The sequence below is a fragment of the Haliotis asinina genome, chromosome 1, assembly GCF_037392515.1.
Source record: "Haliotis asinina isolate JCU_RB_2024 chromosome 1, JCU_Hal_asi_v2, whole genome shotgun sequence".
NCBI lineage: Eukaryota > Metazoa > Mollusca > Gastropoda > Lepetellida > Haliotidae > Haliotis > Haliotis asinina.
In genome coordinates this window covers 78,569,651-78,582,486 of record NC_090280.1, presented here as the reverse complement: position 1 = coordinate 78,582,486, position 12,836 = coordinate 78,569,651, and the positions used below count along the sequence as shown (strand labels likewise).

The 12,836-nt window shown below is 39.6% G+C and overlaps 2 protein-coding genes across 2 annotated transcripts; one reads left to right on the top strand and one right to left on the bottom strand.

Moving 5' to 3' along the window:
• Positions 1 to 1,372: 1,372 nt before the first annotated feature.
• On the bottom strand, positions 1,373 to 4,246 carry LOC137275665 (uncharacterized). Its single transcript, XM_067808184.1, has 4 exons — positions 3,293 to 4,246; positions 2,885 to 2,953; positions 2,094 to 2,183; positions 1,373 to 1,495 (listed from the first exon to the last, which is right to left on the bottom strand). The coding sequence occupies exons 1-4, from the start codon at positions 4,244 to 4,246 to the stop codon at positions 1,373 to 1,375; spliced, it is 1,236 nt and encodes a 411-aa protein (XP_067664285.1).
• Positions 4,247 to 8,821: 4,575 nt separating this feature from the next.
• Positions 8,822 to 12,254, top strand: LOC137275649 (uncharacterized). The gene is made up of 4 exons (XM_067808183.1): positions 8,822 to 9,775; positions 11,172 to 11,240; positions 11,682 to 11,771; positions 12,141 to 12,254. The coding sequence occupies exons 1-4, from the start codon at positions 8,822 to 8,824 to the stop codon at positions 12,252 to 12,254; spliced, it is 1,227 nt and encodes a 408-aa protein (XP_067664284.1).
• The last annotated feature ends 582 nt before the right edge of the window (positions 12,255 to 12,836 follow it).

The window sequence follows — 12,836 nt, the reverse complement described above, 5'->3', positions numbered from 1 at the left end:
TTAAATGGAAAGTTATCCAAAGCTTTGTTGAAGAATCCAATGCAACTACGTTTATATTCATTCATTAGGAATATTGACATCTTTTCCTCATGACACACTGTTCAGAAGTGGATCTCATGTTCAACTTCTCTCTGATTAAAACAACATTTACAATATCGCCCATGATGGTCAGTCTTCTGTTGTTTAGATTTGAACCTCCTGTAGTGTGACAGCCTTTGAGTCCCCCAAAACTGCTACGTGAAACTGTCTGTATGTCTTTATTTAAAAGAGGGAGGACACTCCTGATATCTTCAAGGATACTTCCACCAGAGGTAACTCAGTCTGTGCAGATTTCTCACATGTGTAGCATAGTACATTGGTACGACCTTATCAAGTTGTACCAATATAGAGTAGTTTGCATGGGCGTATCTGTGATTTGGCATATTTAACACCGTCCGCCAGTACTTTATACATCTGGTCATATATGATACATGGAAAGGGTATCTTCCAAGTTCACCACCATGGTCCCTGGTATGGGACCTTCAGTTGTTGGAAATCTAGAGCCCATTTTTATATTGTACTGTCCTCTCTAGTTAAACTGCTTTAGATATAATTACTAGTTTTAAAAGGATATCTGTGATATATTTGTGGTTTTACTGTTCTTCGTCAACAGGGTTTCAGTTTCTACCTTTCTTGATATACGATGTAATTATTAATTGTTCTCGCCACGATATGGCTGCAATGTGACGATAAATATTAACTCACTCACTAAAAGTTCACCATAACTAACTGAGTTATTAGCACTTGAGTTAAGGAGTAGGATTTGTGTGCAGAAGTTTAAATGACTTTCTTCCATACAATGAACAGATATGCGCAGATACAGATAATGTCATTCTCTCAAATATAAACAGTGCATCCTTGTGGTTGAATTTTGCTTTGTATATAAACTCGAGCAGCAGATTTTTGCATGAGCGTTATAACTGATCTCAGTTCTGGGCATAGCTGGGCATCCATGATTATGATAAACAGTAACAATAAATTGATTTGCTTTATTAAAACATTTTTTGTCATATTAACATGCGATGAACGAATTCTGCAATCTTTAGAAAGGCACACATATTATGCTTGTACATGTCCTAATGATCAGTTTCCTAAGACAAGGTAAACACGGTGTACATGATTACTAAAAAATCTTCAAAGTATTAAAAATAAATGCATAAACCTATACACTGTTGTTAGATAAGTACATATGCCACGTGAGCTACAGAGCTTTAAGTCATATGGACTACATCAACCGGATCGTGACAGTACTGATGGCGGGACACATTACATGACGTTCCTACCAGGGTTAGATTAAATAGGAGCGTAGCTCAATCTGAACTGCATATCCAGGTCATGGTAAAATTGATGCACCCCCGACAGTGACGTTTCCCACCACGCTTTGATTACACAGGGGAGCGTCTGTTGGTTTGAACTGAACAACCACGATGACATATGTCGTCAGAGTCCCAATAATCTGAAACACAAGTTTTGTTTGTTTAACGTTCACTCAGCGCAATACTTCTGCTAAATAATTAATTATCCAAGATGGATGTTTCTGCAGCAACGCATCCTTGTATAAAGACGTGACCAGACTGAATGTGAGAAAGCGAGTATGGGTTTACGCCGTTTTTAGAAATAGTCCAGCAATATAACGGCGGACTCACCAGAAATGGGCTTGATACATTATACTTATGTACTGAATCGAACCCAGGTCTTTGGCGTCAGGACCAAACACTTAAACCACTAGGCTACCCCAGCGCTCCTGACTGATGGCGTGGTTAGGCACAGTTACATAAGGATTTGGGTCCTTCATTATTTTTCTCAAACGTTGGAAATGTATAGTCGGCTGTGTTCCAGGTAAGAAATTACCCTATGCAAATCCCTTGACAAGGATGGCACGGCTCGCTCGGCACGCTCGCTTGATTGATTCTGTGACATTTTATCCATCGACGTTATCTCTTATGACCATGATGCGTTTCCAAGACACGATTATGTGGCGCACCATTTGCCTTATGTTAATAGAGCCATCTGTTACATGTGTGTCTCTCATCAAAGGATAGAGCTATACTCACCCCAAGTAATGTTGGCAGAGAGATAGTGAGAAGGCCATAGACGTTGAAGCCGATAGTGTCCCCTGTGAGTCTGGTCACAAACAGATCAAGCTGTGCAGAGAGAAGAGATGCGAACTGAAGATGATGAGCACTGATGCATTAGAAAACCAAATACGTATATGTATGTATGTATGTATGTATGTATGTATGTATGTATGTATGTATGTATGTATGTATGTATGTATGTATGTATGTATGTGTGTGTGTGTGTGTGTGTGTGTGTATAAATATATATTTATATGTGTGTTTGTGTGTGTGTGTGTGTGTGTGTGTGTGTGTGTATATATATATATATATATATATATATATATATGTCTTTTTATAAGCTCACATTAATTTCTGCAGCTTTCATTTATCATCAGCACTCACTTTGGACGTCTAATTATTGTGTATATTTTTGTGCAAAAAATTGGATAGATTCAATTTTGTATCGTTTTGTTATGCAAACATATCCACCAGGACAATAAAGTTATATCTTACCTTATCCCAAACTGACTTACTCTTTAACATGACACTAATAGTATGATGATGGCCGGATTTGGGATATACTGACATTAGCTAATTCACATGCCATCACACTGTTTTTGTCGATGCTGCAACATGTTTGGGATAATAAACCTCGTATGATGATAGGGGTTAAACAAAGGGAGGAAGGTGACATATACACCTATTTATTGTATGGCATGGGAAACATGTACAGTTTGGGTGTAAAATAGTGCGTTCAGGTATGTTAATTCAATAAAATCACTTACAGTTTCTCGTCCAGCTTCAGAAACCAGTCTTCTTCTCACTTTCCATATGTATCTCAGTGGATCATGAGCCTGAAAAAGTATATCATTCAAACGTGTCTGTACGTCGTGTTACATCTCACTTTCTGAAACATGTCTCAGAACAGGCAAGTAAAGGTCATAGTGAACACTGCCCCAGTTTTAATGTACTCTGATCATCCACATTTGAGTATTAGTACTGTAAAGAAGTAGTTATTCTTTGAAATTTGTATTGAGAGTCGGACAGCCTCGGGCTGGACAGTTACATATAATTTCATCAATTCAGTATTAATGATTTCAGAAAACAAATATGTCCTTTTGAGCATACATGGGTGACACGTAAGATACCAGATGCTCTAGTTTTGTGTATATTGGTGCATAGTCTCATATTACCTTTGAACTGACTAACCCTTCCAGGACCACTTTTATGAAGAGAATAGAAAGCGACGTCGTTATTGTAAAACTCAAGAAAATCAGTTCAGGTTCAGACAACGTTTTAGAAATAGCAGCATACAATAACGAACAATTTACAGGTATACATAAAAATAATATAGAAAAGCTGTAGTGACGTATGCAATCATTTGTTGTATTCAGCACATCCACCAAGCATTCGTGATGCTCAACCAAAACTTCACATTCCCTTTCTACATTAGAGGCACTGGACATGGACAGTTCCTTGAACTTCTCAGCAATTTTCTGGAATTCCTTCATCAAAAAGATAGCAAAGATCACGCAAACGAGAAAGTGCCCTTGCCACTGTATGTGTGACATTAAGCTGAAAACAGCATTTAAAGCAAATCCAAAGTATTTCCAGTAGTCTGGGAGATGACACGAAGGGTAAACGTCACACAGAATATCCTCATTGTGTCTGTAAAGGAACATCTGAAATGGACCAAACACCACACAGTTTAAGAGCATGAATGGGGTCATAATCTTCAGCAATCTTAATCTGTTGAAAGAAACAAAAGTCGACTTGTACTTCTCCTTATACATGTTGAACACCTGTTCCAGCTCCGCCAGATCTTTTGGCATTTTGACCAAACTAACAAAGCTGAGGTAGACGTTGGCAGCGCATATCACTTGAAAACCGACAAGTCTCAACGTGTGCCGTGATACCCTGGAGCTATCGTATATTGCCATAGCATACAGTGGAATATGTACTATGTATAAAAAGAAAATGAGTAGGGCAACCTTCTTCTTCCATCTTCGTGTAGCATTGCCTTCTCCACAGTATATCCCTCCAAAGCAGAGCAATGTTCGAACATACTGAAATAGAACGGTTGTGAAACTGGACTTCTGCTCGGTATTGTCCTGGGGGTCATCACTTGACTCAATTCGTATAAACATGTTCCAGTTGAAAATACGATAATGTGGTAGTCTCGTCAGATGTATACTGTATTTGTATGTGTTGTCTACAGCTTCAAGATCGATGGTGTCACAGCTTCAAGATCGACGGTGTCTACAGCTTCAAGAACAAATCCGCCAGCTGATTTTTGCGGTGTGTCCTCTTTGTGTGTTTGAAGCTAAACGTGTAAGAGTTGCTTGGTACTATGTCTCTTTAGATAAGTCAGTTTGATCAGCAAGTATTGCGTGCAGCATCAGTGGGTGATATCAGTTTTCAATGTTAAACATCCTAGACCCGATAAGCGGCATTGGTTGTGGCCTTCCCTAGGTGAAGAAAATGTTCACACCAACCAACTGACAGGTATAACAACACAGTGTAACTAAATGCAGGAACTACATAAAGGTAGTGTTTTATAAATGCTTCTGCTTGTGGGATTGCTAATGTGGTAACGGATGCTACAGTTCCCTTGTTTGCAGAAACACCGTGGAGCTCACTAGTCAATAGATGTCATACAGCTAAACAATCCATTCTGTTAAACTATTCCCATTAAGATCCATCGCTTTGTTGATCAATGCAACAACGAATTACAACCCAAAGGTCATGGCTCCCTAATGGAGGAAGCTTTTTAATTGTTTGCTTGATGTGTACAACAAGACAAACATGTTTATTATATGTTAGGTTATCTAAAACTTAAAGTGCGGTATGTACACTTGAGCCGTTATTGCTTAGCAAATCTAAGCATGAGCCATCATTATGTACTCTCATCGACCTGGTGCACTTCTGAAATGTATCCCCCACACTTTATGCTTCGTATAAATTCTGTTCGGGAAGGTTTAATAAAATTCAGGAATATATAAAACCCTGAACTCATCAACAGTACCCAGATCGTCATGTGCCTGGTCAGATCGTCATGTGCTTGATAAGATCATCTGCCTGATCAGATCGTCATGTGCTTGATCAGATCGTCATGTGCCTGTTCTGTAGGAACTTTAGCTGAAGCTGGTTGGCTGCGCAGCACCTCACAAAGCAATATCCCTGCTACATGGCGGCAGACTGTAAATAATCGAGTCTGGGCCAGACCATCCAGTGAGCAGCAGCATGGGCATTGAGCTGCGCAATTACGATACGATGACTGGTTGGGGGAGGGGAGAATTAGATTTTGTTCAGTGATAGGGGAAAGTCTGTCCCTCATAGTTTGCTATTTTATCATGTACCTCTGCTGCAGTACAGCATGATTAAAGTTGGTTAATAGGCTCACTATGTTAGAAATGATTAAGTGGTTTTGCCAGTGGTATGTGCATAGAAGTCATTTAGCTAGTTGAACATTTCTTTGAATAATATTCTAATGGCGGATCAGATCACTGGTGAAAGAATGACCAAGCACAGACCCAAGATACTTGCAAAGTTGTAAAGGAAGAAAAATTCTTGGATATTGTTTTTGTAAACCATATGACCTTTCGGTCTCATGATATAATATTTGGAAAAAATTATATGCCTGGAAGCGCTGGGTATGTTACGAGTAAAGGTTGTTTCAAACTCAACGTGGGAGAATATCAGAATTTCTGGTAATATGGAAGTTGATGCTAAGAGTACAGTTCTCCAGTTATTCGTGTGTGTCCGTGTGTCCACAATAACTAGCCTTATATATACACAGCTCAGCATTAGGCGTATGAATATTGCTCACAATACTACCGCCTCTGCCTGCCTCTGCCTGGTGTACAACGGATATGAGGACTACAGATACGTATAGTTTTAGACTAAAATATTTATTAATACTTGAAAAATAGTTACGCCAATAAATATGTTTAGTGACACGAACAATATGTTTGAATTCAGCACGTTGTCATATTTCCATCGTCGTTTTATATATTTATGGATTGATGGTATGAGCACTGGGAAGACACAGTTTGCCAGTAATCAAGTAACGGTACAAGAAGGAGGATTATGGTCAATGACATCATGGAGCTTTCAGTTACTATGTACTGTTAGTAAACAACTAATCATTGATCTAGATACATGAAAACGTGGAAGTGAAATATCACAAACAATATTCTGGGCTTGTTTTTGTGCTTCAAATGCCTTTTTCACATCCATCAAACCTCGGGGACCCGTGAAGGTTCGGGGTAGAATAGGCCTTCAGCAATCCGTGCTTGTTATAAAAGACGACTATGCTTGTCGTATGAGAGAACTAACGAGAGCGGGTGGTCAGGCTCGCTGACTTGGTTGGCACATTTCATCACTTACCGGTGGCGCAGATCGATGCTCATGCTGTTGTTCACTGGATTGTCTGACCCAGACTCGATTATTTACAGACCACCGTAATATAGCTGGCATATTGCTGAGTATGGAGTAAACTAAATTCGCTCACTCACTCACTCTTCAGCAAAACGTGTATTGAGACATCAATGCCAGGTTGGGACATCATTTCATACCAAACGATTGCATCAGTTGAATGTTACTGATTTCAGAAAGCAAACTGCGGGGTTGAGCATACGAGTATAACACGTAAGGACCAGGGCCCCGTTTCATGAAGCTCTCGTAAGCCTAAGATCTCGTAAGTTTTCTCGTAGCCATTGTGCCTCTTATGTTGTAACACAGGAGCTACGGATACTACGAGAAAAGTTACGAGATCTTAGGCTTACGAGAGCTTTGTGAAACGGGGCCCTGATCTGGTACTCTAGCTTTGTATATACAGTCGAACACGGCTGTGTCGAACTCTGATAAGTCGATATCTAGGTTGTCTCGATTTGATTTCTCGGTCCAGGAAAATCCTTCATTATTTATCATTATCTGTACTCTTTTAACTCGATACGGATGTCTCGATATTTTGGTTATTTCGATACGATTTCATGGTACCGACAAGCAAAATTACACTTTTCACTCAACTAAACTTTTTAGCCTTTTGACCTGAACTGTGACATCTCCATCTCCGCACACGCTGGGGTCTGAATCAAAGGCAGCGGTATTGTAAGCAAGTTAAGGCTAATTGAGTTGCAGGTGTCACTTTTGTGTTTATCTAATTAGAATGTACCCCCACAGTGATTACGCAGTGCTGGATTTAGTGTAACGCAATTTGAAAAATGATTAATTTTACAGATAAGGTGGCGTAGCTTTAGGCAAGTTTGAAGTTCCGACGGCAAAGCTTCACGCCTTGGTGATTGGTTAATCTAATGCTTCTATTCTATTTTTACGATCTTTATACGACCCCTTCCCAGTTTCAATTTGAAACAACTTTTCATATACCTGTAATCAATTTCTTCAGGCATTTATTGTGTGAATGGTGATAAAAGAAACAATACCTATGAAGTTGGCTTCCTTTAAAACTTCGACAGGAAATTGAATATATTTGGTCATTTTTTTCCACATTGATCTGATTGGAAGTTGTTTTAATTAAATACCATTCAAAGATGTGATAATCCAACTAAAATACCGCTTTGTGTTTACATGGCCAAATACCATTAGCAAACCCATTGGAACTATTCTAGTCTACTCGGCCTAAACAATCAACTGTATTCGTTCTATACTGTAGTTATGATGCACTATCAAACACTTGAGCCTGCCTGTCAAGGGACAGACATAACATTGCGCGCCAAAAAATTGTCATGCAATCTAATTCGACGACCGTTTCATGAAACCACAACAATCAGCATGTTGGCAGGGTTAGTGTTCCCGTAGTAAACCCCCCAAAACGTTCAAAGTCATAATCTGGCTTCCTTTGATGAACTGAGGACGTCATAAGTTACTTGAATTCATTAGCATAACGGAACAGAATTTACATCATGGCTCAGAAGCAGTGGTGTGGTATAACTGTGGGAAATCCATTTCCGAAGTGCACTGGATCGATTAGAGCATATAATCTCCTGATGACTCATTCTTGCATTAACTAAGCCATAATGGTTCAAATGTGTGTTTGGCGTTGTAGATTTTACATAACGTTAGAGACAACAAACGCGTTGTACATAATTTCCCCCATTACCATCAGGCTCTAATTCGTTGATGGCATTGATAAACGAAGTAATTACTCTTAATGGGGATAGTTTAATAGAATGGGTGTCCAGTTGTTGACATCAGTGTATGATATCCATTGTAAGGAGAGTTTCTAAATTTGTCTGAAAACAAGGAAAATGTCCTATCCATTATCACATTACCAATCCCACGAGCAGAAACATATATAATATACTGCATGTATACAGCGCCTGCTTTTCCACTTTTCTAACCCTCGTCACCTGGTCACTGCCTACCCAGTGACTTCATTCTCTTCACCCTTGGGGACGGTACAACCCATGCCCAACTCACTTGGGCTTAAAACGTTTAACAGACACACTGTCAACTGAGATCAGCCATTGATGCTGGATCCATTATCTGCTGGGCAAAGACCCGTGTCTATGGAGACACACATCTGTGTTATACAGTACCAAACAAATATCAGACGTCAAGCTTCCAATACCCAAAGAGGACAGGAGTTATACATCAGCAGACAGATCTTGAGCTTTGTGCTATGGACTCCACTTGCAGACAAAAGATGCCAATACATCTGACGTGATTACACCAACGTTCCCCGTACTTTCAACTGGAACATGTTTATACGAATTGAGCCAAGTGATGGTCCCCAGGACAATACTGAGCAGAAGTCCAGTTTCACAACCGTTCTATTTCAGTATGTTCGAACATTGCTCTGCTTTGGAGGGATATACTGTGGAGAAGGCAATGCTACACGAAGATGGAAGAAGAAGGTTGCCCTACTCATTTTCTTTTTATACATAGTACATATTCCACTGTATGCTATGGCAATATACGATAGCTCCAGGGTATCACGGCACACGTTGAGACTTGTCGGTTTTCAAGTGATATGCGCTGCCAACGTCTACCTCAGCTTTGTTAGTTTGGTCAAAATGCCAAAAGATCTGGCGGAGCTGGAACATGTGTTCAACGCGTATGAGGAACACTACAAATCAAACTTTCTTTCCTCCAACAGATTAAGATTGCTGAGGATAATGATTTCATTCACGCTGGTAACATCTATATTATTTGGTCCAATTCAGATGTTCCTTTACAGAAACAATGAGGATATTCTGTGTGACGTTTACCCTTCGTGTCATCTCCCAGACTACTGGAAATGCCTTGGATTTGCTTTAAATGCTGTTTTCAACTTACTGTCACACATTCAGTGGCAAGGGCACTTTCTCGTTTGCGTGATCTTTACCAAATTCTTGCTACAAGAATTCCAGATAATTGTTCAGAAATTCAAGGATCTGTCCATGTCCGGTGCCCCAAATGTAGCAAGGGAGTGTGAAGTTTTGGTTGAGCATCACGAATGCTTGGTGGATGTGCTGAATACTACAAATGATTGCATGCGTCACTACAGCTTTTCTGTCATCGTTTTATGCATACCCATAAACTGTTTGTTTCTGTATGCTGCCATTTCCAAACAACTGACCAAACCTGAACTGATTTTCTTATGTATTGGAATATGCGCCGCACTTTCTTTTGTGGGCACAAAAGTGGTCCTGGAAGGGTTAGTCAGTTCAAAGGTAATGCGACACTATGCACAAGTACAGTCGAACACAGTTGTCTAAATGTTTACGGGATCAGGGAAATATATCGACTTATTCGAATATCGACACATCCGAGTTGGGCATATCATTACATACCAACATAAAAGAAATGAGAGAAAACAAAAGAAACCAGTTGATAACATGTCTGTTATTTATTTGTCCACAGACATCTGAAATACACATGGTAATCTTGTCAACCCTACCATTTGGTGACATTTTATAGACCCCATAACACAATAGCGTTCAATCGACTCCTAATCCGAATTTCTCAGTCGGCAATTTAATAATAACTCAACAGTCAATTGCTTGTCAAGAGATGACACAAGTCACTAATTAGATTCTCACTGTGTTTTGATTCGAAACTATAATCCGTTATCAGGAGTGTTAGTTCAAATTGGGAGTACGTCCTAATTAGATAAACACACAAATGATACCTACAACTCAATTAGCCTTAATTAGCTTACACTACTGCTACCTTTGGTTCACGCCGTGTGTGGGGATGGAGATGTCACAGTTCAGGAGGATATTTGTCAGAGAAAATTAGGTGCATATGGACTTTACGTGCAACTATTGAGTTAAAAGTGTAATTTTGCTTGTCGGTACCATGAAATCATATCGAAATAACCGAAATATCGACACATCCGTTTCGAGTTAAAGAGTTCAGACAATGATAAATAATAAAGGATTTTCCGGTACCGAGAAATTATATCGAGACTACCTAGATATCGATTTATCAGAGTTCGACACAACGGTGTTCGACTGTATATAGAGTAAAAGCTAGAGTAAAAGATCATGTCCTTACGTGTCATACTCGTATGGTCAAACCCGCAGATTTTGCTTTCTGAAATCAGTAAAATTTAGTCGATGAAATCGTGTGGTATGAAATGATGTCGCAGCCTTGCAGTGGTGTCTCTCAGTGCACGTTTTGCTGAAAAGTGAGTGAGTGAGTTTAGTTTTACACCGCACCCAGCAATATTCCAGCTATATTACGGCGGTCTGTAAATAACCGAGTTTGGACCAGACAATCCGGAGATCCATAGCATGAACATCGATCTGCGAAACTGGGAAGCGATTACTTGTGCCAACCATGTCAGCGATGTTGACCACTCGATCCAGTTAGTCGCCTTTTACGACAAGCATAGTCGCCTTTTGTGGCAAGTATGGGTTGCTGAAAGCCTGAAAAAGAACTGTGTCTTCACACCACTTAATCCTGAAGTGGGTATGATGAAAACGATACATCTGTTCGTTTGGGTATTACTCTCTATCCTCTTTACTTGGGAACACCCGTTATGTGACCTGTTTCTTAAAATCTTAAAGACACACTCGCTGTTGTATCACATGTGTTTCTTAGTGATTTAATTTTGTTTTTGAGGCTCACGATCCCTTGAGATATATATGGAAAGTGAGAAAAAGGATCATTTCTCAAAGAGGGCGAGAAACTGTAAGTAATTTTGTTGAATATCTAAACATATCCCAACGCACTAGTTTATGTTAAGGATAAACGTGTACTGCCCCATGCCATGTTATAGCTGGGTTTATAATGACAAACATGCAGACTTCACCACAACGCCCAACTTAATGACTTGTGCATCACCTGCTGTCAAGTGTAATATTTATCAGTTTTGTAAAAAAACATATCCAGAATCTTTTACACACAATACGTATTTTCGGGGAACAATTTCAATAGTCGACATATCAAAGAAGTCTCTTAGACGAGAGAAAATAAGTGCCATATTAGAATTTGAGGTGGTGAAGTCATTCAAGTCAGTTTGGGAACCTAAGTGGATTAGGCCGAGCTATTGTTAAGTACAGTGGGTGATGCACCTTCTAATTGCGATTTCTACATCTACACTGTTATTTTATATCTGTTCTCAATGCACAGCTTGATCTGTTCGTGACCAGACTCACTGGGGAAACGATCGGCTACAACGTTTATGGCCTTTTCACAATCTCTCAGCCAACATTTCTTGGGGTGAGCATAGTTCTGTCATTTAATAAGAAGTGCACATGGAACAAATGGTCCTGTTTCTGACTGATTAATAGATATTCATAGGGAGGTTTGATTATATGTATAGACGTAAGATTCATTTGGTCATCCATAACGGCCACTTTACCTTTCTTGGTGTCATTTTGTACCTGCCATGACCGCCGAGTTTACATTTCCATCCATCGGGAACAAATATGAAGACCGTAGGTTACGATGGCACGTGGTACACATTAATCATTTCACTGTACCTGAAACACGTGATATTACAACCATGGGTTGCTGAAGAAAATACTCTTCTGGGTGCAGCTGAAATATTGATGAATGATCGTTAAACAGACAAAACTTGTGTTTCAGATTGTTGGGACTCTGGCAACGTATATCATTGTGGTTGTTCAGTTCAAACCGGCAGACGTCCCCCTGTGTAATCCAAGCTTGGTGGGTAACATCACTGTCGGTGGCACACCATGAGTCTCATTAAGTGGATGCGCAGTTCAGATCGACAGACTCCTGTGTAATCAAACCCTGATAAGGACCATCACTGACAGTGTCACAGCATCAACTCAGTGGAGTGGAAATCCCTTTGGGAAGTCAGCCTGTGATCATCCGGTTTCAGTAAACCGTGTCTTAAAGATATGTAGCCTACTTGTCATGGTTATACATGAAACAATAGTGCGTGTCTTCTTTGAAAGGCACTTTAGAAGTTGTAGAAGTTGTGTAAGTGCAGGAAAACCAAGTTCTATAATAAAGAAGTTGACAATCCATAGAACTTGGCTTTCCTTCAATAGAGCGTGTATCTATGCCTGTAATTTAAGAGTTTGAAGATTCGTGGGGAGTGGCTGTCCACAACTTAATGTTTTAACATGATAAAATGTATTAACGTTATATGAATGCCATTCTTAACATGGTAAGGTTTCTTGATCACGTTTGTGAGGCGAAAACTGTCGTCTTTAATAAATCTTGTCCTTTCTTAGGAAGCGTCGTTTGGAGATGTTTACGTTTACGTATATATTGTACACACGAATACATAGTTTCGCAGTGTAAAGAATGATA